A 25,987-nucleotide genomic window follows, 5' to 3' on the forward strand; every position below is an offset into this window, starting at 1 on the left:
CCACAAAGCAAAACTGGTAACAAAGAAAAGTGCAGATTTTCATTTCACTGTGCTTGCATACTTTTACCAGTGAGAGGTAGATGTGAATGCTGTTGAACTATATTGCATTAGATAAGGGTGAGCTCTAGGCTAAACAGTGCAGTGGCTCACACATGGGTGAATTAACTGTAATGGAAGGTGGTTTACAAATGTCAAACTAAAAAGAGTAAAATACAGTATGAATACTATAAAAAAACTAAAATCTATTAAGGACTAAAAAGGACTAATCAATCAGTAACGCTGACTAAAACAGCAGCAGTTGGATTATCCCGGAGTGTGATGAAAATAGCACCAACCCAGTCAAATCACAAGCGGATACTTGTGGCTCCTCACGTCAGCACAACACAGCTGGAGGTGAGCGACAAACACCGGCACACACACACAGAGGCAGGCTGTGTGCGTCAGCAGACCAAAACTGTAATTGAATGTGACAGATGGGGAGTAATTCGATGCACCAGAATCAACAAGCACTGGTGTAACCCCGCCCCACAGACAGAGAGACACACATGCGCGCACACACACACTCATATGCACACACCCCGCTGAGATGGGGCTGCCACCGCTGGACCCCTGAATGAAACCTAACCAGAGAGCTGTGTCTGCCTGTGTTTGAGAGTGCAAATGTACAGTATATGTGCCGGTCTGTGTGCGCGTATCTGTGAGTTTTATTAGTAACAAGAGAATATTGCTGGCTTTCAAGAATACAAAGAGTGGAAAAAAAGGAAAGAAAGATACAGCGAGTGGGGAGAAATGGAAAGATAATTGCCTCTGCAGTACCAATCATCACCTAAGGCCCTTGGGAAGGATCATTATGGAGTCTGGCCCTTTCTGGTTTGATGGAGGGATTATAATCACTAAAATAAACGAGTAGAGAGTGAAAGAATGCACAATTCCAGCAGCTGTGTACCTACGATTCTCAACTTCACACACACACACACACACATGCAGAAAGACACACACACGAACCACTTACCTATATAATCTGATCTGAACAGAATAGACATATGTCTCTGTCATAAAAGGTGTGTGCGCAGCATCAACTTCTACATTCCTAGTTCAGGATTTAAAGAATGTTATGTTAAGTATGTGTGCAAAACCAGAGGTTTCATATACGTGTACGGAGGGTGGGAAGAAGCACGGAGCGAAGGAAAGTCTTGAAATCTGTGTTACGTAGTTCAACTGTGCCCACTTAAAAAGTTTCTATATTCCTTGCGTCTCTAAACAGAGTATTGAACGTTGCCGATGCCGTTCCATTACAGATAAAAGAGAAACAAAAGGCCTGTGTGAAGTGAAGGTTTCCGATGTGTGTTTTCTCTGTGTTTGTGAAGTGCCGCGTGGTGCAATGGAGACGATGGAGCGGAGAGATGCTATCTCACCATCCCACATAAACTCTCCTGGTTGGATGGGAAGAGGGAGAGATGAGGGAAGGCCCTGTTTGTTTGTGTTTACCCTCGGAGCGTGCTGTGTTCCTGATGGTCCCAGAGATAAACTGAGAGCGAGCGCAAGCGGGGGAAAGAGGGCTAGACAACTACACAAAATACAGCTGAGGCTGATGGAAATATAATTAGTTTTTCAGGTATCTGGTCACAAACTAAAGCATTGGAGAACTAGATGAAATGCCACAGGATCACCAAAGCAAAAAGACTCCATGCTGAGGGGCAGAATGAATTTGTGCACTAAACCTTGTTCAACCACCAAAACTTTCTATTTTACTATATTTGTAGATGTCAACTATCTTCTTAGATATCACTCACACTTACATTTCTCCCTGTTTCTGGCACTAACTTCACGTCTTGTCCCAAATAGTCGCAATATTAATGCTCCCTACTCAGACATTGTTTAGAACAGGAAATGGGTTGTTGGATGCTGCCGCCAGCACACACATAAATAACAAAATAGCTCTACCAAAAACAGCCTGAGAGAGAGAGAGAGAGAGAGAGAGAGAGAGGGGATCTGGCTTTATTTGGCTGAGAGGTGTACTCTACTTCATTGGTCTTAAGGGAATTAGCTGGCATGGCTGCTCTGTGCATATTAACACCTCAGCATAGCTCTGCAGGCTAGTACACAAGTATGCACACAGACAAGTGCATACACTATTGAGCAACAGGTGAGACTCATGTAGACACCAAGTACATAACAGAAATGATATCATTTGATTTACAGAAATAATGAGTCCTTTACTATAACCATCTGACCCATTAAGCTGCTGCTACCAATTGGTGAACGGAGCTGATTTCTGCTGGACTAAACGCCTGTCTCTTCCACTTAAACCTGACTGAGACACACTGAGGTAGGGCAGGAGGCATGGAAGTCAGGAGCAGTGCTGCCTTCACTCAGACAGGCTGAATTAAACCAAACAGACAACAGTGAACAAAATGCAGGAGGATATAAAGGAAGTGGAGAAGATGATGGGGAGGAAGGAAGAGGAAACGGGGAAGAAGGAGAGATTTGAGTATGAGCCTATCTGAACTGTCACACATATATATATTCAAACCTGCGATAAAGAGTGTGGACGTCCGTCAGTCAGGGCATCTTTCCTCATCTCACCCAGCACTGTCTGCTTCTGGATGTTAGGAGACTTGATTTGCCTTCAGAGCAAGAAACATGGACGACAACAGATTACGAAAAGCTCATTAAAGTCATAGGAACTCCAAATGATTGTACTTGTACAACGGTGTATGTATGTGTAAATGTATGCAAACACATTATACGCCATTGACCCCAGTTTCTGATGAACATATAATATGCATTCATAAAATAAAAGAGACAAAATAAGGCCTACATGTAAATGCTGGAGCTATAGTGTATACAGTAAATCAAGGAAGCACAGAGGCCATGTATATCTAGCCTTAGTGGGATGGCAGACTGGGACAAGATAAGACTTGACTGATGGATGTAAGACACAGAAGCATTAATCTTTCAACAACACAAGACACAAACACAAGCAGACAGGAGATGCAAGCACAAGCACGTACACAAACACACATTTACACATTCTCAAAGGTAGATATGCACAAGAGGTAAGTCTACAGATGAGAAGGAAGGATGACACCAACTCACACACAACAAATCTGTTTAAAAATATAAACTGATGCAAGTCTAAAGACACTGCCAGAAACAACAGGCAGAATGATAAATCCGCTGTCGCTGTCCTGCACTGAGATTAAGATTAAATAGCAAAAGTGCATATTAATCAGCCAGGATGCCTATATATATATATGTACATATATATCTACACACATAACCACTCAGTAGTCGACCACAAACCCACACACACTGAAAAGCATATACACACTCGTGCTACAAAATCTATATCTTCTCCCAAAATCAAAACAAACTCTTTTTTAGAAAAATGCATAGAAAGTGTGAGAAAGCTGACAGTGACAAATTAGGGCTTAAGAGAACCCTCGAAAACTGTAAACAAGCTGTGACCAGGCAGCTGCTAAAATGCGCCACTATATTATTCCATAGCCACACTGGTGTGTTTACACTGCAATGCCTACAAGCTGCCCCCACATATGGGCAAATATTTGCTGTCACAGCCTTCAGAAGGGTGTGTGTGAGTGTGTGTGTGAGTGTACATGTGTGTCAGCTTTTATGATTGTCACTGTGTGCAATTAATTTGAGATATACTTATATACTTTAAATATACTTTTATAAATACTTCATCATGTTGAAATAACAACATGATGAATATGTTGAATCACCCTCTTGGCATATACAACAGTCACCTTCAAAGGGACTGAGATAACTTTTGTTAAAACCAGAGATCACAGATCAGTAAGGGAGTCCTCATTATTTATATTAATGTTCATATCTGATATTACTCCGCTTTAAAAAAAAAAGATCATACAATATTTCTGCTGTTAAGAATGAAGTATAAGTACACGGTTGTATATATGTGGACACATATTTAGACAGTAAGGATGAGGAGGAGATTAATCTGTTTATCCTCTGATCTTTGATGTCTCTGTGTGTATTTTTCTAAGCTCAGATGCATGTCCATGGAGAACAAACTTGCCATGGGGGCATATCAGTTATCACACACAGGCGCTACTGGCACAGGTGTATAAACCAGCAGACACGCTGGTCCTTTTTGATAACTGATATACCTGCATAAACCCATCGCTGCAAAATGAAGTAAGTGTTTTGACCAGTGTGGAGGCAAATGAGGGCATGCAGAGTGTGAATAAAGAGCAGACGGTCTGGGCTGCATGCGAATGGAAAATATGAAGGAGAACTGTGATTTGTTGATGACCGAAATGAGTAAATTCATAGGGGGGGAATAGTATTTTATTGCAGGCTCATTTCTTAGAAAGATGAAGTGAGAAAGAGGCAGAGAACATTGTGCTCGAGTGCAGCCGTTTCCTAAACTGAGCATAAGAAGTCATTTTTCACATTTCCTCTCGTGTCTTCCACCTGGAGCACTCAGCACATCCGCCTTCCAACACAAGCAGCCACACTTTATTTCTGGCTGTCAAAGCACTGTTCTGTTTTTTTTTTTTAACTCTGTATATGTCTCTTTATAAACATTTCTATTATTATTTCTCTATATTTTACCCCTCTATCGTTAATGTTACCCCCCCCATTTTTTTTCTCTTGTCGTCTGGAAGCTCCATCCATTTGGGATGTTTTTGAGAAAAATAGCATGAATGCTGACATGCCCTTGAGCAAGTCACAAATAGTGACCAATTGGCTTCAGCTGAGCTGCTGCTGAGTGGCCAACAGCAGGAAGCTGCTGTCTAACTGGGCCACACCCGGATCTGAATGTGGGAAGCTGTGAATATTAAGTAGGGTGTTGCTGGAAAAGGGTTTTGCATTCTTAGTTGACTTTTGCTGAGTAAATACAGGTCAAAAGAAATAATAACCTTTAAAATAATCCAGACTTTTCATAACTCTTAATTCTTACACTGTTCTTTCTTTTCTCTTTTAATAAACAGCAGAGCAGAACAAAATCCTCTGATTTCAAGCAGACGGGGCACACTGGGGCAGTTACTATTCAGGGTTGCACAATATAAGGAATGAGAGGCAGATATGATCTGAAAAAATGTCTCTGTAGTGCAAAAAGACGAGGGGTACAGGAAAAGGAGACAGAGGAGGAAGAAGTGATGAGGGAACTATGAAGTGTGGCTTTAGGCAGTTGGTTCAACACTTATTATCATTGATACCTTTATATATTGACTATGTGTGTATAACAGGGTCAAACAAAAAAGGAGATTAAAAGGGATGAAAAGGTTAATCTTATTGTTTATCTACAGTTTAAATGTCAGATAGTGTAATGTGATTTACCATTTTTGTCTATGTACTTTATAAATGTCTTATGTAACACATAATCCGAACCAAATTGGAGCATATGAATGGAGCATCCAGCAGTCTTTGACAGATCGTGGCCAAGCTTCAATAGTGATCATTTTTAAATAGAATATTTAAAAGACTAAGACTTTAGGTCTTTCGCCATCTACAGTACATGTTGTGAAAAGAGTCTAGGACTCCAGTAAAATCTCATGTGTAAAGGCCAAGGACCACTATTGAATGTGCATGACCTTGGAGCCCTCAGGTGGCATTGGATGATAAATACTACAATGAATATACCTACATGGGTTCAGGAGTACTTTGAAAAACCTCTGCATCCTGTACTCATGTCAGATGGAGAGAAAGGCAATAGAAAGTGTGTTCTGTTATAGTTAAATGTGTGCAGCTTGTTTTTGGCAAAATGAATATTTGATTCTCCCTGACAAAGACAACAAACACTATCTAGACTTGTGTAAGGGAAATGTAGAAAAGCCAGTATCTGTGATGGCAAACAAGTCCATAAGTGAAAATCATCAACATTTTAACTTTATTTGGGTTTTGTAGTAATTTTCTAAATACATTTTTTGTCACTGTCACCTTTCTACATTAAATTTTACATGTCTGATTACTCTAGGTTTCTAGTGCTATTAACAGTTTCTATATTTTATAATCTGCTTTTACATGTTCTGGTTTTATGTGACTACAAGATGTTCTCTGTTTAGTTTTATTTTGTTATGTATGTTGGAAGGGAAACCTTGTTTGGAGGCTGGCCACCTTTGGGCCTAGCTCTCACTGGATAATGGATTATGAGTTAGCTTTCTTGCAGATTACATACTGTATAGTCGATGGTTTTCACAAGTTCTGCAAATCACCTAGATGAAGGCCTAGTGCTGAAATGCATTAAAATAAAGACGATTCTTCCAGTAAATCAACCAGTGGTGCCAAGTTTTTTTTCTGAATCTCAATTAAACTGTATGTAGAAATATTATATACAGAGACTTTGGCAGTTATTTGTGCTTTGGAGTGCATACATGTCTGTGAGACTCATGCTCTCAACATCTGGAGTTTGATTTTGGTCACAGGATTAAGGTCCAAAATTATATGTGTGTGTTTATGTGTGTTAATGGTTGTTTGTGAGTATATGAATATTTATCAACAGACTGCAGCTAGTCTCATCCTAGATCCACATGTCCATACTGACACACATTTAGACATCTTCTAACCATGATGTGATGCTGAGTGGTTCTGATGCCATGTTTTCCACTTTCGCAACTCTATTTAGTAAGCAGTAATCTGCTGAAAATTCAGAAAGCCATTTTTTATAACAGCTGAGCAACAAGTTTCTAGAGCAAGTTGATTTACTTGAGTAAATAAAAGCCACCTGTCATCTGGATGTATGCTTCAGTGAAAGACCCATTTTTGTTAATGCAGTTATTATATCATGGTTAACAGCTGATACTGATGCTTCACAAACAGTCTCTTCAGTGTTACCGATCACTAAGGGATATTAGGTAGGAATTACTATTACACACATAAAGGCAAAAAACGCCAACCATAAACTGTCTAATGTTATCACTGGCGACTTACAGGAGATCTCTGAGAGATCTAAGCTATGAAATATACTGTATGTGACAGAGTCTCCCTTGAGCTTGACGGTATTTATTACAATGACCCACGGACTACATTCATCTTTGACTCTCTGCTGCATGGCCATCTGGATGAGAAAGTGTGTATTTCCTCATCTGTTCTACTCCCTCTCCATCCAGATAGTGGTTAATAGGCTATCTGACTGTGTTCCAATAGAAACACTCTGATTAAAAAGACATTCATCCCAGACACATCTCTCACAGACTTACACAGTAGTCCATAAATGCTGTCTTTTATCACTTGTTCACAGACACACACACAAGTATAACATACATTTTCTTAGGTTTAGTTTATTATATGAGATCACAAGTTCATTAACTTGCTCTGCTTATCTCCACTGCAGCTACACAAACACAAACTGTGTATTTGTTTATGGTGTTCTGGTGGTAACTGTATATGTTTACAGTAGCTGTAGTGGATACTCTTCTGATCATTTGCAGCTGACCTGCATGTGACCTCTGACCTGTATACACTGACCAGGGGATTGGGGTCAGACTGATAGGAGTGGCTGTTTGACACTAATGAGACAGCAGTCAGATAAGATGGACGAGCTGAGGGGAAAAAGAAACCATTCCAATGCGTCGTCCAGAAACCAACTGCACAGATTAACACACACGTGCACATACATACATGCTGTTGAAAGTTGCTTATAAGCGGTACACACATGCACATGTAGAGGCAGAAGCATGTCACATGCACTCTTTGGAAACAGAGAGTAATGAGAGAGTACACTGTGTGAACAAACTCTGAGGGCGCTACTATATTATACTTGATGCTCATGTGTTCCCACAGAGTTTGAGTCAGTACAGTTTCCATGCCAGAGTGGAGAGTCTGTAAAATGGGTAATGAATGAGACAGGAAACTATGTTGAATCCAGTACATGCAGCCCATCCAGATTTATTCGAAACCATTCAGAACTATTGCTAGTGTTAACACACCTGTTGGGGCCAACTCATATTAAAAAATGTTCTTTCCACGCACATATTTCACACTCATGACGTCTTCCGTTAAGTTGACAATCCACAAAAAGAGAAACCATCTACTACCAGTCTAAATATATAGACACACCAGCCAGCACACATTTAACTATAACTGCTTACGTTCTGTGCGGACACACATACAAAAACATGCCCCTTCCTTTGGTTCTTTTTTACGCATGCACACATACACACATATATGAGGTAAATATGCAAGCAAACACTCATATACAGTACCTCTGCGTTGGCTCTAAACAACCATTCATTTGGGTACATATACACACCACGCCAATCCATAAATCAGATGATAATTGAGTAGAACTTTGCCAGTAATAAACAGAGCAGTATAAACAGTCAGTGTCTGGGCTGGTTACACCACCTCCCACTGGCATTTCACTGGCTGCATGCCTGGCAAACTCAATAACACAAACACACACACATACACACACACTAACTGATTTATTGCCTTTACAGAAATGCAAAGACAGAAAGTAGACCATTTATCTGTTGAGTTTGCATGAAAAACACATGCATCATTTACGCTGAGTATGACTGAAAACCACACAACAGCACTCATGATAACAATAAAATGTAGAAGAAGAAGCTTTGCAGAAGTCAGGGTTATAGAGAAGCTGTATGTCTCCCATATAATCAGGAAACACAAAGTCTCTTATTGTATTTTTACAGTGTTTAGAATAAGACCTGCAATTGTTTGGTATACAAGTGCAGTGTGCATTTATTGTCCCACTGCAATAGTCAAATCTGAACTTCTTGGGAAAATGCACCTATTCCCAACTTCATACCTGGGAACATTTAAAATCAGCCCCACATTTATGGCATGATGTCAACAGCAATGACCATGGACAGGCAGTGTAATGATGGTATGTTTACAGGCACACTAAGAACTACTTACCCAGGTCTGCAGACATTGATTCACAAAACAAATGATAAGACATTAAGTCAAACGTTTCAAAATCAACATGTACATAGGGCGCATCATGCATTACTACAATGTGATTACATCAGGCAAAAAGTATGACAGTGTGGAAGTGGTTTCAAGTGCTGGGAGGACACGATTTAGACAGTTTATGTCTTGTGGATTACTTCTTTATAAATAGAGCACTTAGCAATGAATTGAGATCTTGCAAAGATCCGGTCACTTGGAAGAACACTGTTCTGTGAAGACACCCAGGTGGTGTCTTCTGATGGATATGAATGACATTGAATTTTTGACCCTCACCTCTCAAGATCGCAAATTTTCTTCTCCTTGCACGATTTGTCCGTCTCAGCATCTCTCAGTGCCGCCATTAGCCGCTCAACCTCGGCTTGTGACTTCCTCGATTCCTCTCTGTAGCGGCCCACTTCCTGCTCAAGAAGCCTCAGACGATCTGTAATGTCTGGACACTTCCTGACCGCCTCCTCTGTGTTTTGTGTCTTCGAGTGGGGAAGAGGTGGGTAGATTAGGTAGAGTAACACAGGGTATCAAAGATCATATAGAGTAGCCAGTTTTGAACATTTCATTAATAATACAATACGCACCACTGTCATCAAGGTGTTCTTTTAAACAGTGACATCAACTTTATTAATATTGTGCTAATACATTAGTATCCTTCATTTCTAACTGTACACATTAGCAGGCTAACATTACCTGAATTGTCCCGAAAGTGGAGCTGAAACTGACAAAGGGCCAACTCAGGCTGACAAGCTAAAGCTGAGCCTGACAAAGTACACCCACAGTTAACAAAATACAGCTGAGCCCAAATGGACATCTGAAGCTGACAAACTACCATTAAGACTGATGAAATACAGTTCAGGCTGGCAGTGCAGCAGAGACTGACCTCGTAAAGCTACAAATGACAAAGCAAAGTAAGTCAAAATGACACAGGACAGAAGGGCTGATGGAGTAAAGCATGAAAAAGAACAGCTCAGACTGATTAAAGTTAAGCCAACTCTGGCAGCAGAGAGTTGACCTAGACAAGCTAAATTGGAGATGCCCTAAAATGTCCTCTGTACGCACACACGCATGAGAACACAAACAAACAATTGGCACAAAATAACTGAAATACAGAAGGCTGAAGAACCTACCGTGGGGCTCACTGATGATATCCCATCTAATCTGGCTGGCGCCTAGAAATTAACACAAAAACACAACAGATGGAGAATAAAAATTATAAAATATAAATCAAAGTACACTATACAGATATAAACCTGCAACATCCCACAGATTTGAATGATTGGACACTGCCGATTACACAGGGTCAGATATGAGATCGCCTCACACTGGTAGCTTTGAAATCTAAAAAGGTAAATCAATCCTGCATATGTGGTGGTTTGGGTCACAATCTAGTTGAAGCAGAACCAATCTGTACCCTCATCCGCTCTCATCCCTTCATCACCCCCCGGTTCCTGTGGTGCCTGCTTTTCTGTGGTTTGCTTCTATCAGTTGTCTCCCCGGGGCATCTTTCATGTAGAGTCTGGCGTTCAGTCATTATCATTATAAAATTACTGTCTCCCTCTGTTGCGATGCTGCGATTTTATGAGACCACCAAACATCTCAATTTTGAAGTACCCGAAGTAAAATGCTAAAGAGAAAAAAAAAAAAAAACAGTTACACTGATGAATTCTTTCTTCTCTGAGAAAAATATCCCAGAGGAAGTTTGTAACCTAGAATTATCTTTCTTTCTACTCTCCCTGTTTCTCTTGGTCTTTACCTCTTTCTGTCTACTGTGTTTGGGAAGATTGTTTAACCTGTTGAGACAGCTGAGGCCACTCGTTTAAACATCATCAAGTCAGCGTGCACACATCCACACACACATGCACACAATTTATTGTCAGGCCTACAAAGGCCTGGGACAGTTCACGTTGCTCTATTCATGACTGTCATCAGAAAAAATCCGGTGGCGTGTCTGTTAAGCATTACCATTGGCCAATGAACAGATGCCTCTGCAAAATGATCACAAACCCATCAGATAAACAAAATGCAACAGAGACAACTGAGACAAACGACCACGGGCACAAAATATGGTGCACAACTAAGTGAGTGAAAGGCTTTTCTTTTACTTGTAAGGGATTTGCTGTATTATATAAGTCCCTGGATATGTGTTTGACTAACCTGTCTACAATACATGCCACCATAAGTCAGTCGCTGTGTATATACACATGCTTGTATGAAGGATTAAATCCTATGAAAGTGGGACACTTGGCCCTCCAGCACAGCAGGCAGAGGCATTGTTTACCTCATCCGCGCCCACATTACCTCCACACCTAGCCCCATAAACACGTCCACACACATCAAGGCCAGTTTTAGCCAGCAAAGTCAGTTCTAAGTGCACTGGAGTCTGTTATGTTCTTTCAGTGGGAAACGCAGACAGGTAGACAACAGGGGCTGAGAGGACGGTGGAATTTGTAATATTATGACATGAAGGGGAAGTCCAAGAAAGATACTATTACATGTATGTTCACACTAAATTATTATCATTCCTTGATTTTTTGTGAAGTGTAAATGTTACAAGTAAGTTTAATACGGTGGCCACCAGGCTCTGCAATGGATTATTTTTAAGCTTGTGCTTAGATACTACTCAGTAACATCGTGGTTGAGTATAGTATTTAAAAACAGCTTTTAGTACTAAACTATTTCCCCAAGGGGATCAATAAGGAATGTCATCATCATATGCTGAAATGTCTTTTTAAACAGTATTTCACTGTAGCTATGACTGCAATCAAACTCAAAATCACTCTCTGATTAGTCCCATTTCACTAACTAATCAAGAAACAGCAAACAATGAAAAATAAATAGCTAAAGAAAAAAGGAAAAGAAAAGAACAGCTCTGATAATATGGAATCAGTCTGGTTTAAAAAGACCAAGCCAACTTTTGAACAGGACTCAAAGGTGAGAGGTTCAGAGTCTCTTTGACAGTATAAGCCAACCGTCTCTGCAAAGGTCACTGTGTTCTCTGAAGTTCTTTACTGTTTTTCTATTGAAGAGCTAATTTTTAGTTCCTGAAGTCCTTATTAACCTTGGCATCAACAAATACTGTTTTATGGGAAGAGGATCAGGATGCAGTAAAGTCAACAGAGCTCTGAGATAAAAAGCGGCGCTGATAGCGTGACTGAGTCAGTAATACAAACATCTGCAAATACTGAGTGGGTCACTCTACGTATCCAACCTGATGACAAAGACAAAGTCTACATCTGTATGGGAGGTAATTGGCTAAGTATTTGTCATTATTGCCAATTTAGGACACAGTATGAAATCGTGTCATTTGTTAGCTGACAGCATTGACAGAGTTTCATCTCTGACAACATGTCAATCCTGTCACCTAGTGAGTATTAACAGCCTCACAACCTATCCCGGTCTGTCGCAATACAACAGGATCAAACACACTCACACACACACACTTGCATAAACACATAAACATCTTTTTTCTAAAATCTGAGTTTACATAACATGTCTGATTGCTGCCGAGTACACAATAAAGTGAAATTATGGCAACTCCTCTGTCGAAGTGTGAATCTGCTCTCTACAAAGACTTACTGAGCTGCTGTCCCTTTCATGTGGTGCCGCATCAACATTCAACAAGATATCATTTCACAGGAATGAGATGTGTGTATGCTTTTTATGAGCATAAAAGAAAACATTCTCATAAAGTCTGGCAGGGTGAGAGTCTGTCCTGGCTTGTAAGCCTGGGAGAGAAAAAAGAAAGAGAAAAAAGACAGAAAGGCCTCTGACTTGGCACCCGAACAGGGATAAAAGGATCTTTTACGTTCATAAATCACTCTCTCTAAATTCATCTTTTTATCCTGTGGGACAAAACGAAGGCAGGCCCTTTGCTAACAATGTTGTGGATGCTCACAGGGAGGTAGGAGAGTGGAATTACTGTTGCTGTAGATGTTGTACAAGTAACATATTACAACCACCGCTGAGTGGTTGTAAAAGGAAATTATTTTAATTCTTTTTGTATGACAGAAAGAAAGTGTTCTGATGTTTGTTTGAAGTACTCAGCAGTAAAAGGCTTTGAAAATAACTACGTACTGTTTCAACATGTAGACTGATCCTTTCATGAGTTAAATTGTGTTTTGGATTAAATGTCATCTTTAGGGAATGATTACAACAATACCCAACATCTTTACAAGTTTTTTTTTACCTACACATTATATCCTAGGATATCGTAACTACATCAAAACATTCCATACTGACCTCTCCGTCAGGCCTCTGGTTCTGTGTCGGGCTGAGGTTAGCAGGCTGGCTCTGAGATAGTTTTGGGGGCTGCAGAGCTGCAAGTCTGTCCTTTAATTCCTGGTTCTCCTTCCTCATCTGCTCCATCTCATCCAGCCGGACCCTGTCCTCCCGCTCCTTCTGTTCCCGGAGGTTCTCAATCACTCGCTCCTGAGATAGTGAGAGAGTAGTAACAAGAAAATAAGAGAGCTGGTGAGAAGAGTAAAATGGTATAGGGCCTAGATGTGTTAGGATCTATAGAAACATTATGATAGATCTAACTAAAACAAAATGGATGTTTTTTGTCTCAGATTTGAAAATAATTGTCATTCTAGGGTGATTACAGTTTTTTTCCTATCACTACTGAAAATAGTATGCCATGTCTCTTGCTGAATAGGCCCACCAGCAAGACTCACAAATCAAGGCCAAAAACTCATAAATGCCCATCATAAATAATACTACAATAAATAATAGCAGGCACAAAAGTAAATTAGAGCCAAAGAAAAAGAGAGGAGGAAGAAACAGGAAGGGTTGAGAGACACAGACAGATTTATTGAGAATGAATTGGACAGTGCTGTAGATCACTCCTCACAACTCCACATTGGCTACTGATAAACCAAGCTGGAATGTTTACATCATAATTCTCTCTATTCTCTAATCACATCGGACAGCAGGAAGACCACAGCTTTGGGCATTGGACCGAGGCCAGGTCCACTCCATGGGTGGCAGAGCATGCAAGGTGTGTGTACTAGGTGTGTGTTAAGGTGCATGTGTGTGTGTTTAGGTGTGGACTGAAGTGATTATCAAGGTGTTTATTCAGGTGTTTATTTAGGCACAGAGTACAACTCAGCAATGAGGTTTTACGATGTGGCATCGTTGCATGATTGGCAGCTTTAAACCCCTGGGTAATTGGACAAATACACCCACTAACTAGGCCTGGCACAGTAACACACTGCATAGTGGGCTCTGGAAGAGAGGGTGAGAGAAAGGCAGAGAAAGGAGAGGGAGAGAGACCACATGGCTAATAGGTTCTGGGTGTTTTCCTCACGTTATGAAATATCTCGAGGATGTCTGGGGTTTAGGGAAAGAGACCAGGATGTGATAATAAAACCTGCCTCTATGAGCCTTGTGTGGAGCACAAGTAAACACAACAGAAAGCACACATACTATTACAAACAGGCACATACATACACCAAAGAGCAGAGCTTGGCATGGGCACAATGCCACAGCCTGTTAATTAGAACCACAGCGCTGTGGCTAGCGACTGGCTCCAAGAGCAGGCTTGTGACAGGGTGTATGATTAGCAACACACACACTCACTCTTGTAAACACATTACACACACCCCGTGTTGACCACAAAATCTGAAAAGCTCGCCAATGTTCTCCTCATCACCGCTGAATTATATGTAGGCTGCATCAGAAGTGGTTTCTGGGTAAACAGATGGGCCAACACAGAAAAGGGATTTACAGTTTATTGTGCCATTATGCTATTCATTTCAAAGTCTGTCGGCAACAAAAACAAATTTAGGTGATAAAAGATGATTTTAAGTGAAAACATCTATGTACTGTGTAAGACCATGTGTTGCAAAACAATGAAACACACAGCAAACATCAAGTCTATTAGCAGACTGATGTCTGTGTAGACAAAGAAAACAAATCTTAATGGGATGGATATAAATTCAGCGTAGTCCAACAAATGAAATTCCAACACAATCAAAGCTCTAACAGCAGAAGACAAACACACACACATACACACATTTGTAATTTGTTACTTCCCTATGACCGACTCCACTATCTTTTACAATATGTATTGACTGTTCTTCAGTTTCTATAAGGACCAATCACTCGGTCAATGGATGATAAGCACAAATCCACAATAAAGGAAAAGGTATAAATATACACATAATAAGCACAAACTGTATCCAGTGCATGTACACTGGAAGACAAAATGCAGCAGCCACTGGAAAACAGGCAGTGCAGCTGGACATCTACATCTGTTCTAACTGGGACTCTGTGAACTCTTAACCAGAAGCCAGATCCAACAAAATGGAAACCAGCATCTATCCTTTAGCCTGTAGTACAAACAAACATGTAACTGGGAACAATTTTTTATACTCTACAGCCCCGAAGCAATCATTTTTTTGTCTGTTTTACCAACAAACGTGATAGCAAAACTGTCAGCATGCCACAAAGTTAAGTAAGATAGAGTCCATCTGAATTGAAGCCAGTCAGTTGAAGATAGCGTGTGTATACTGGCCTACTTGGTCAGTACGGTATGTAACATCAAATCTACCCTATGTTCAAGCCTGTCTCCGATTAGAAATCGCTGTCACACAGTATCCATGTGTGCAAATCCACAAACACACATGCAAATGTTTGTGCAGAAGAAATAAAACAACAGTATTCAAAGCAAGAATTCGAGTCAGCATTCCAGCTTGAAAACTGTAAAATCAGTTTTATTAGGTAAAGAACCTGTGTGATGAAATGCACTGCATTTTACTGTAAACTAAACACCACAGCAACGCCACTCATCTCTTAGTGTTATGGTGTGTTATGGTGGCGGCATGCGAGCTCAGTAGTGTTGAGGTGAGGCTTTATAGAGACCAGCTGCTCATCAGTTTTGCCAGAAAACAACAAATGCTGAATGTTTATGACCAACATCCAAATCATTTGCTCACCCATCCACCCGTATGGAAAAGTCTGCTCCGTTTACCTTTTGTTCAGCGCTATGATTTTACTGCAATATATATTCTTAAGCATATAGGCGCTAACCTGGCTGCTGTTTATGTTATTAGTCCAGTTTTAGGACACAAGTGAACCAGAGATGAGACATAACTGATAAGAAAGGAGAAACTGGGAACAGACAGGAGAAAGAATCAGAGTCAGATTCATTTAATATGAAATTATTGTTGTGACAGGAATGTGCCCATTTACTGAGACCGCACACTGTATTGTATTTCTCATTTTATTACACCCATGGTACAGTAGCTTATTTTTGGCTTTATATGTGTGTGACTGTTGACTGTTAAATTTCCATCTGTGTAAGGAGAGAAGAAAAATGAAAAGAGTTAAAGGAACACTAGCATCTGTTCTCTTCATTCATATGTCTTTGTAGAAGTTACTTGTTCTATACACTGCCTTCAGCAATGCATTCATTGACCTCTCTCCGCCTTTATTCTGACACCACCTCTTCCATCAGGACTGTGCCTCTTCTGGCATTACACGTTTCCATCCTTTCAAACCTTCTATCCTCCTCTTATTCTATATATTAATTCCTACTTCTGTTCACCTCAGCTACAAACTCAACTGATCCGCTTTCTATGTTCACCTTAGACCTCCCTTTTCCCAGTACATTTTTCTTTCCCTTACTGTTCTCAGACAGGACTGCACCTAGCGTGGTCCACAGTTTATAAATTTGGAACCTTTGTCCATAAATTAGGTCAGTGAGTCATAGCAAAGCATACAATTTAATTAAAATGTTTGCCATCAGTGCCTCAAAGGGTGAAAATTTCCAGACTATTCAAGACCAAGTGGTGATCTAATGGTTTCACTTGTGTGTTTTTGTTGTCTACATCTGACAAACACATTTTAGCCTCTTCATCAGTGGCGAGCTTTATTCCCAGCACTATCCATCCAGCAAGAGAACAACATGTCCATTTTCAGCCACCACTCAGCCATGACTTTGTTCTGTACCTTTTCTGACAGAGCCTCCTCCAGTGTGGCCAGAGCTGTGTCTGTATTGCTGGAGTCAGTCTGAAGGCCCTGAAGCCTTTCCCTCAACCCAGCCAGCTGTTTGTCTTTATCCTTTAACTGCTCCAGCAGGTTCTCAATCTGGAAACAGAAAGACAGAAGCAGAGAAATCTGAGATTACTAGCATATTGGTGTGAAACAAGCACAAAACAACCTCAAAGCTTAAAAGAATCACTGGACAGAAGCTTTTACACTGCACCTGAAAGGTTAAGTAGCACTAATACAATGTACCGAACTTGATTATCGTGGCTAGAGAACCACAAAAAGAAATTATCCCATTGAGCATTGATTCATCGAGAAGATGAATCTAGACGTTGAATAATGGGCTCAGCCTCTGGCTGCATTCTCCAGTATCCTGCTGTAATGTCTTTCATTCTGGCCTTTCAAACAAGAACAGGAATAAAAGTCTCCACTCTAGTTAAGACAATAATGGTTCAGATAAACAAGCATAACCTATGCATGCTGCGGGTGCTTCAGGACGTCCATTCCTTGGTGTGGCAAGGAAATTACATTGCATTACGCACTACCTCTCCAGATTACTGCCACCTGTATGAATCTTTTATTGCAGTAAAGTTTGGTCCAAGTTCAGACCACTTCTCCAGCTTGAACAAAATTCTTGCTGACATCTATTTTTTAACAATGTATGAGGTATTTCATTTTCTATATTGTCCAATTGTATAATACAGCAAAGGCAGCCATTACTGAAAACATACCCATGTCACTGCCCGTCCACTGCACACTCTGACAAAAAGGTGGTTGACTTTATCAGCTTCAATCCCAGGTTAGTTGTGTTATACGAAGTTTCAATTCATTCAAGTTCATTGACATTCAGAACGGTGTCTTTGTATCTTCCTCTCTGTGGCTAATCTCATGTCACTAAAGTGGTGCTGTAATAGCCAGTTGTAGTGTTCAGCTGCCTTTATCTGATCATCATCTGCAAAACAGAACACACACAAAGACACACACACAGGTGCGCACACAAACACAAAGTGCCCTGAGCTGTACCAAACAAAATACTAGCAGATGCAGCTGGGGTACAACACTGAGCAATGCAATGAAACTCCCAAGGTCTACAAATTAGTTACAAAGACACACACATCTGGTGACAGAACATGGTGACTTGCTTGTGGCTCATCATAATTTGTGCACTGGGCATTCCTTCAAATGCTGAATTACTATAATCTTGACAAAAAAGGTAGTTTAATTTAAAAAGCGGATGCACTGTAAGTTAATGGGATTCCTCGAGATTCTTGCACATAGTTTTACTGCAGAGTTTTTTAGTAATTTTTCGACTAACAGACAAAGCCCCATTCACTCACTGCTGCAATGCATTAATACCGCATTTGACCCAACTGGCCCCTTCTCAGATCATGGATTGTGTTGTACAAAAAGACTGAAAAGAATTCATTATTTAATGAACATGAGAATCTAATAAAAACAAGAAAAGCACTTCAGGCCATCAAGAGACCACATTGTAGCTGAAATAGTGACAACAGGGAGAATAAGCTGCATTCCAGTCATGGGTACATAGATAGATAATGTCCAAATCTCCACAGCTATTTTACAAATGAAACCAATTAGACTGTAGACTTTGGTGTTCTCTGATCCCTGGAGGGCAAGTGCAAGGACTTGAAGAAGCCATCTTGGTTTTGGCAATGGAGGGAAAGTGGCAGAAAGGGGGTGGGAAAAAGCAGCAAGAACCCTTCGGCAGATCTTGATAGGTTAATGACAATCATTACACAACCAAGCTAAAGGCTTTGGTAGGCCAATCCACAAGCGATAGGGACATTAAAGCCTTCAGGGAATGATGGGAAAGCTTCACACTACCAGAGTCGGATAATGTTCCCAGCAGTTCATGATTGCCATGGGTGTGTTAGATTGGATTTAAGAGCAGACAGTCTGAGAGAGAAGGGCACTAAGAGAGAGCCAAAGTTTATATGTGTTTCTTCTTCTCTCTCTCTTATGTTTCTCTCATGTGAAGTGAGTAGATTGAAGAAGTAGATACTTTTCACTTATTTTTCCAAGGAACATAGGCACTTGACTGAAGCTACGCAGATTAAAACATTTATAATCTCAACATCATCAAGCAACAGTGAGCCCACACATATTATACAAGACTGGTGCTGTAACATGCTTATCTCCACACGCAGTAAACACAGGAGGAAGTGCAAATAAACCAAAAATTTGCCTTTGGCCTCCAGTTGTAGCAGTTTAGTAGCCGGACTTTGTTTTCTCGAATGTGCATTAAACATACATTTGCACTCTTGCACATCCTTGCCCTCTGTTCGTGTGGGCATCACAGAGTTCCACTTCAGTTCAAATTGTGCATGTCACCATTGGTCTTGCGAACAAGATAAATGATTACATTCTTCGCGAGGCTTAAGTTTGCTTTGGCCTGGTTGCACAAAATAACAAACCCTAGAAGAAATATTTAGCCTCGTAGCTCGGGCTTCTGTCAAATTGCACAGAAAACATTCAACACAACTTAAACCTAAGAGCCGCATCATTAGGATATAGGAACAGGGCAAAGAATTCTGTCCAAAATCTCCAAACACACTGTACACTCTGATGATAAATGCCTTTTGTGGAAAGGCGAGGCGCAGGGCAGCTGTGTGCCTTTTTGGGAGAGAGGGGCGCCTCCTTCCAGTAGCTTGGTTGTTATGATGAGCACAGCAGTCATTCATTTTATCTCTCAGAGTATGAGGCTAACTCAAACTATACTCCCGCACACACACTCACAGAGGCTTTTATCATTAGACCACTGTGCATGTGTCATCCCGCTCTCCAACCACACACACCTCTCGCTGAAGCAGACCACCTACAATCAGGAGCTACAGTGACGCTATGAGCCAGGCAATGTGGTATGGACTGTCTCAGTAAGTGTGTATCCTCAAGCGATATCATGACATCTGACTCTGTCTCCCACATTCATGGCTCCCCACTGTTTACAGCCATACTGTTTGACTATGATAACTTTATCAAAAAGCTGATATGGCGAGACCAGTTCTCCTTAAAACTGGCAGTGTTGATGCAGTTACATTCCACTGACCTTGACTTCACAATGCTATCAACAGCTCTAAAATACAGCTGAATAGTATTATATTAGAGATTTCAGAAAGGGTGATTTTTAGTCATCAGCTTTTGAATGACTATAGTTGACTAACCAACTAGTCATTATGTAAAAATAACCAACAGATGCAGAGAAGAACAATGCAGCTACCAGTATTTAAAACACAAAAATTATTATTAGTATTGAAATGCAAGAAATAGACTAAAGATGTAAAATTATGAAAAAAGATGGTTTAATAATAAATGAACTTATGTGGATGACAGTTGTATTTTTTGGTAGCCGAAACTCGAGGATGAAAAGTGGGCTGCGATATATAAATATACCGTGGTATCGTGGTATAACATACTTTTTATTTTTGAATTTAGAACATTTTATTAATTGATCATTTTATTTATTTATTTAATAATTCTGACAAGTAATAAAAATGAGGAAGAAGTTTTAAAATCTCAAACAATAGTTGCCATATATTCATATGAAGTTTAAAAGTTAATAGCTGTCAACAAAAGAATTTGATTCTCTTCTCAGTGGGTTAATAAATTGCCTCGCATCCCGCCTGTTGCATCTCTGCGGTTACAATCTGTAGAGTATCATGATTAGGACAAGCTGAGTTTTATTGTAATGAGAAGTTAGTGAAACAGTATCGGGCCCCGTGTCTCGTGGCGAAAAATTGTGATCTAAAAGCAGCTTGTTCCGGAGCAGAACCACAAACCCGGTCGACCCGTCTGTCTTCCATCCAAACTAAGAACTAGAACTCTGTGGCCTCCAGGGAAATAATTTCTGCAGAACTCAAAGAAGACCAGTATGGAGCGTGACCACCATAAAAATACAATCATTTGTATTTTTAAAACTCTTTTGGACCAATAAAAATACCAAACAATAATTGGTCACCCTTTCTGAAAGGCAACTCATTTCTCTGCACTTGTCATCACCTCTGAAAATATGACAGGGACAGTTGTAAAACCCAAAGATTCTGGCACTGACACATACGCGCACGCATGTACAAACACATGCGTGCGCACGTACACACACAGCGACACACAAATACGCAGGGCAACAATAACCGCACACTGAACAATATGTAGTAACATAGTGTGTACTTCCCCAGAGAAATCTAGGTCACAGTCAAACAGAAACATGATGAGAGGCTACATACTGGAAATATCATCCTGCTACATCAAGCACTCCACAGTCCCATACTGGGATCCAAGGAAAGCATGTACATATCAAAATTGGAATTTTATTATGTTTTTGTTATTCTACGTGTGTGTGTGTGTGTGTGTTAGAGTATACGCAAACATTTACACCTGCATGCAGTTCCCATCTCCTGCCATCAGAGCTTGTTGATTTCCAGATTAATAAAGGACTTCCTCCTGTTCTTGAGCACTCAGATGTGTCTCTTCAAAGAGAAACACAGTCTGGTCACGACACTCAGGGAAGACAGTGACCTTTCCAGTGCACGGAGGGTGCGCTTGCACTTCATTTCACCCCTGCCCCCCACTCCCGGACCACCGCCTCCCACCAACACCCCAGCACCGCCTGTAAAACAGAACAACATGGGCAATGCTGTAAGGCCATGGAAGGACTGATAGTGTGTAAGCTGGCGCCACCATGTGGCACTTGTGTGACAGGCCCATTGACTTTGACATTGCCTGAGTCACATTAAAATGAATATTAGTGTGTTTCAAATATCCAGTCTAATTAATCTAATATTTAATAACTATAAATAACTTAAAATAAATCAACTCTACGAGATGTGATACTTTACAGTGACACAGGAGAGATACAGTTCTTTCTGGTCCCAAACTCTTCTTGCACAAAAGTCTGTAACACACAGAGCTCTTAAACTGAAAATGCCCGTCTCCCCTCAAATGGCCTTCCTGATGTCATGCCGCTTTGCTCAAAGAGAAATTGCTCAACTGTTATCGACTGAAACAACAGAGCGCAATGACTTCATAAGACAAGTGGTGCCTGAGACAGGGAGGAAGAGGAGGGAGTGTCAGAGAGCATGTTGCTCAGGTTCCGAAATCCTCCAAACTTTTCTAAATTAAGAAAAAGTAGAAGTCATTATTTACTTCTATAGAGGAACAGTTTAGATTGTCCTTCCTAAGAGTATACAGCATATGTCAGAGAGTGCAAACGAGTTGCAACATAATGCTCTCTAATGAAAGAATTAAATAAAGGCTTTTTCTGTGCTTTGATCTGTTGGCCACATGCCTGCAGAAGAGGGTTGGGTACAGTTGCACATAAAAACGTGTTGTGTCACTGTGTACCTGCATGTGTGCTAGCGTGCCTGCATGTCTGTCTACATCTGCTGTCCTGTTCAAACCTCTTTTGCCTCTAAATAAAACAACAACAACAACAAAAAAATCTATGAAGAGGCAAGAGCCAGTGTTGACAAGCCAAACAAGCACAGCTTTGCCTACCCTAAAGCCAAGAACTAGGTTAAAATGAAAGCAGCAGACATTTCTATGGTTTTCACTACAATTACAACTGAGGTCTGTGACTCTCACAGCAGCCTCCTCTCTACTGCCCCAACGTTTCTGCCCCTAACCACCAATTCATGTTGGGAAATACAAAGGTGCTTTGTGTCCATCAGTGATACTTTACTACTCTCATTTAAATGCAGGCACACAGGCAAGTACACAAAACCAAGGCAGACACACATACACATTTCAAATAAGCATAAAGAACAGATATAAATACGCACAATGAGCCTAATTTATCAATTATATCACTATCAATACATACAATAGATGGTCGAATTAATAAAAAAAATGTTAAGAAGAAAAAAATCACGTAAAAGAAGTGAAAAAAAGCCATGAAACGTGAAATAGGACAAACCGTATGCAGGCAAAACTACAGGAGGGAGCCAAGGAATTTCAGATAAGATCTCCTAAACAGATGAGTGCAGCTGCCATCACCAGCAAGGTGGTTAGGAGGCAAAAGTTCATTGTATTATTTTAACTTTGCATGTGGGCTAAAACCACAGTACAGGCTAATTCTGCATAAATAAAAACACAGCTTATCTCAGCTGTTCAGTATGTGTTCTAAATACCTAAACTACTGGAAAGCAGGATAAAAGACCACATCTACTAAACTAAACACATTAACAATGCTTTTACCAACATTAACAGTCTCACAAAAACCCCTTTGTATGCATTAAAGGCTTACTGCTTGTTTTAGTGCTGCCTGGCAGGCGATATGAGCTTAACATGCACCTGACTTTTTTTCCTATGATTTATAATGAATCTTTCTTTATGATATTAATCAACTAGAGAACAAGATCAGCTTTAATTACCCCTTTAATTTATAAAAGTAAAAGGCATAAGTCCCATTTTTAGACTTTTTGAAAATGTCAAACTATCAAAAAAGTTTGATTAATCTTAATTTATGCTTAGTGAAACAAAAATATTTAAGTAGCGTGCTTAATGAGGCCCGCTGCCAGTTTATGTGCATAAGGACATTTGCATATGAACACACATGCACAAACAGGAAACCACAGGCAATTTTCTAATTCTGTACGGCCATTGTAACATGTGGTTTATTCTGAACATTCGTACCAATCTCGGAGAAATACACACACACACACAATCAGACTGTGATTGTTATCGTGAATGTTGGGCCAGGTTCAGGTGATAGAGGCTGCATATAGCATGTGCACACATGACAAGCAGACATCCTCCCCCTCTCCCTGGACATTCCTCCACAAAGTCATTCATGCAGAGACCCTCCGCTGCATTCATACATATCAATTAGGCACCAGCACACACTAACACATAATTTACACATCCAACACACAAAGAGAGGCAGACATACACGAGAGAATGACAGCGAGAAAGATTAAGCGAGTGTTGTTTTCATAGTGATTTCTCCTGGTTGGCCACAGAGCAAAATGATCGGGGAGAGACTCCTGCAGACCCAGAGCTGTTCAGTGAAGACAGATTGCACTTGTGCAAGCTGGGCTGTACGTGAGTTTGAGTGTGTCTGTATGTGTGCCGGCCAAGTTGATCCATGTCCATGCTCTTTAGGCTCAAGACCCTATCTCTGCCCCCCTCAGCTGCGGAATGCTGCGGTGATTGCTGGGTAATTACTCTGACGCTTTATTCTTCCTCTCCCAACACCATTAGAATTAATTCTTCTCTTTTTCTCCTTCTGGAGAGGAGGACTGGAAGCACTTTGATCAGAAAGAAAGAAAGAGAGAGTGAAAGAAAGAAAGAAAGAAGAAGAAGAAGATATGTGGCCACATGGTGGGGAGCACAGCAGACGTGTGTGATCCTGTAGCTTCAGGCCCATTTCACAGTGATCTGGTCAGACAGGACAAATACTGTGCACAGTCAGAAGATTCAACAAGGACACCATGACTCGAACTGTGACCCACTCTGAGAAGGTTAGACAGGGACTGAAGGGCCTGTCTCAAATCTTAAAGTATGAAATACTAACACTGGACTGCCGACATGTTAGGTTGAAACAGGTCAGCCTGAGTTATGGCTTATGTCATCATCAGGATACAGTCAAGTTCAAGTTCTTCATCAAGTTGGAGACCCATCAAATACATTTGATGGTCTGATAGCCTGACATATGGCTCGACACTGGGTTTGTCTTGATTGATGTGTAGCCTGGCTCCAATCAGCCAGCCCCAGGCTCTCTACATTAACCCCGGCTGATTGCTGATAGGAGCAGAGGGGGATACACGAGGCCTATCGCAGGCTGTTAACCAGGAACCTCCCAAGCTCCAGCAGGCTTATCTGTAGCCATGCCTCTGCATTGTGATTGGTCACATGGAACCCATTAGGATGAAAGGCATTGGTGGCCTCATCACAGATCTATCAAGATCACCCATGCTCACAATTCAGCTGTTACACACACAATCACTCACCTGAAATACTTACAGCACAGCGTGCAATATATCAAGCTCTGGTTGGCTGGTCAGCCACTCACAATGTTGAACAAATTGTGTACCTTAAAGTATCAGAGCACTTGACACTGACACAAGAAGTCAATACAATTAGCTAATTTAGTGCTGAATAGTTTTCCATTACACAATGGGATCCAAATAAGGACATGACAATAGGTGATGTTTAACTGATTCACCTCTTCTACTACTTCATAATACCAAAAGTAGTAAAAGTATTGGTGAAGGTTGGGTAATTAACTGCTCAGCTGCTGGTGAAATGCAGAACTTTTTTGTTAATTTTGCTTCTCAAGTGCACATGTGTTCAGATAAGATCTGCTATCTTGTACAACTTTGTTTAATTAACACATTTTTGTCACTCAATCATAGAGGTTATCCAATTGACGTATCCTCAGATAATTGGAATACGACTGCTTTAGAAAGTAGTTTCAAATAGGAGAGAGAGACTGTCTGTCCTATATGGATACACTCTGGCAGCACCGTGCAATGTTCATATTTGTTTATAAAAATAGTAAACTAACACATACACTACGAACACAATGAACACTATGCACACTGTGAACTAATATTTTCCTTTCTGTCAACATGCAGCACTTCTGCTTCTATCCACACTCAACAGTGACCAGCGTTGTTTTGGGGTGGTGTGTAAAACATGTGGGAAGAGGGAGCAAACAGAGAGAAAAAGAAATGGATTGTTGCTTTGGGAAAACAAGGTCAGCAAAAGCACGTATGGTTGCAGTAGTTTTCTTAAATTAATACAACATTAACAGAAAAGAGTCATTATATATTATACATCCATTCATTCAACATGGACCATGAGAATGGAGGATTTTTCAACTAAAGTGAAAACCTCATAACATTATGAAAAATGAACAGACAGAGGAGCAATTGCTCCATAGAGAGAGCCAAAAGAGCGGGTGGGGGAGCGGAAATGGAGAAGGCCAGGGAACATCTCTATTTATCTCTATATCACTCTCTCTCTCTACTTTTTTTCACAATCAAAGCTTGAGCTGTGCCGATGACACCAGGTCAGAGCCAGCGATGACACCAGGTCAGAGCAAGTGCTGAAAGAGCCTGGCAGAGGA

General features: G+C 40.6%; 1 protein-coding gene across 4 annotated transcripts in view; it reads right to left on the reverse strand.

Moving 5' to 3' along the window:
- LOC113167930 (ERC protein 2-like) overlaps window positions 1–25,987 on the reverse strand; it is a 132,866-nt gene that overhangs the window by 70,647 nt on the left and 36,232 nt on the right. For all 4 annotated transcript variants that reach the window (XR_003299319.1, XR_003299318.1, XR_003299317.1 and 1 more), the window contains 5 exons: window positions 16,864–17,001; window positions 13,153–13,341; window positions 10,041–10,082; window positions 9,196–9,389; window positions 2,534–2,627 (listed from right to left, as the gene is read on the reverse strand). Coding sequence is in view for 1 of the 4 variants with exons in the window: in XM_026368900.1 (XP_026224685.1) it covers window positions 2,534–2,627; window positions 9,196–9,389; window positions 10,041–10,082; window positions 13,153–13,341; window positions 16,864–17,001 (657 nt within the window). In the remaining 3 variants the exon portion in view is untranslated. The remainder of the gene's footprint in view (window positions 1–2,533; window positions 2,628–9,195; window positions 9,390–10,040; window positions 10,083–13,152; window positions 13,342–16,863; window positions 17,002–25,987) is intronic.

Source organism: Anabas testudineus, chromosome 7 (assembly GCF_900324465.2).
Source record: "Anabas testudineus chromosome 7, fAnaTes1.2, whole genome shotgun sequence".
Taxonomy (NCBI): Eukaryota; Metazoa; Chordata; class Actinopteri; order Anabantiformes; family Anabantidae; genus Anabas; species Anabas testudineus.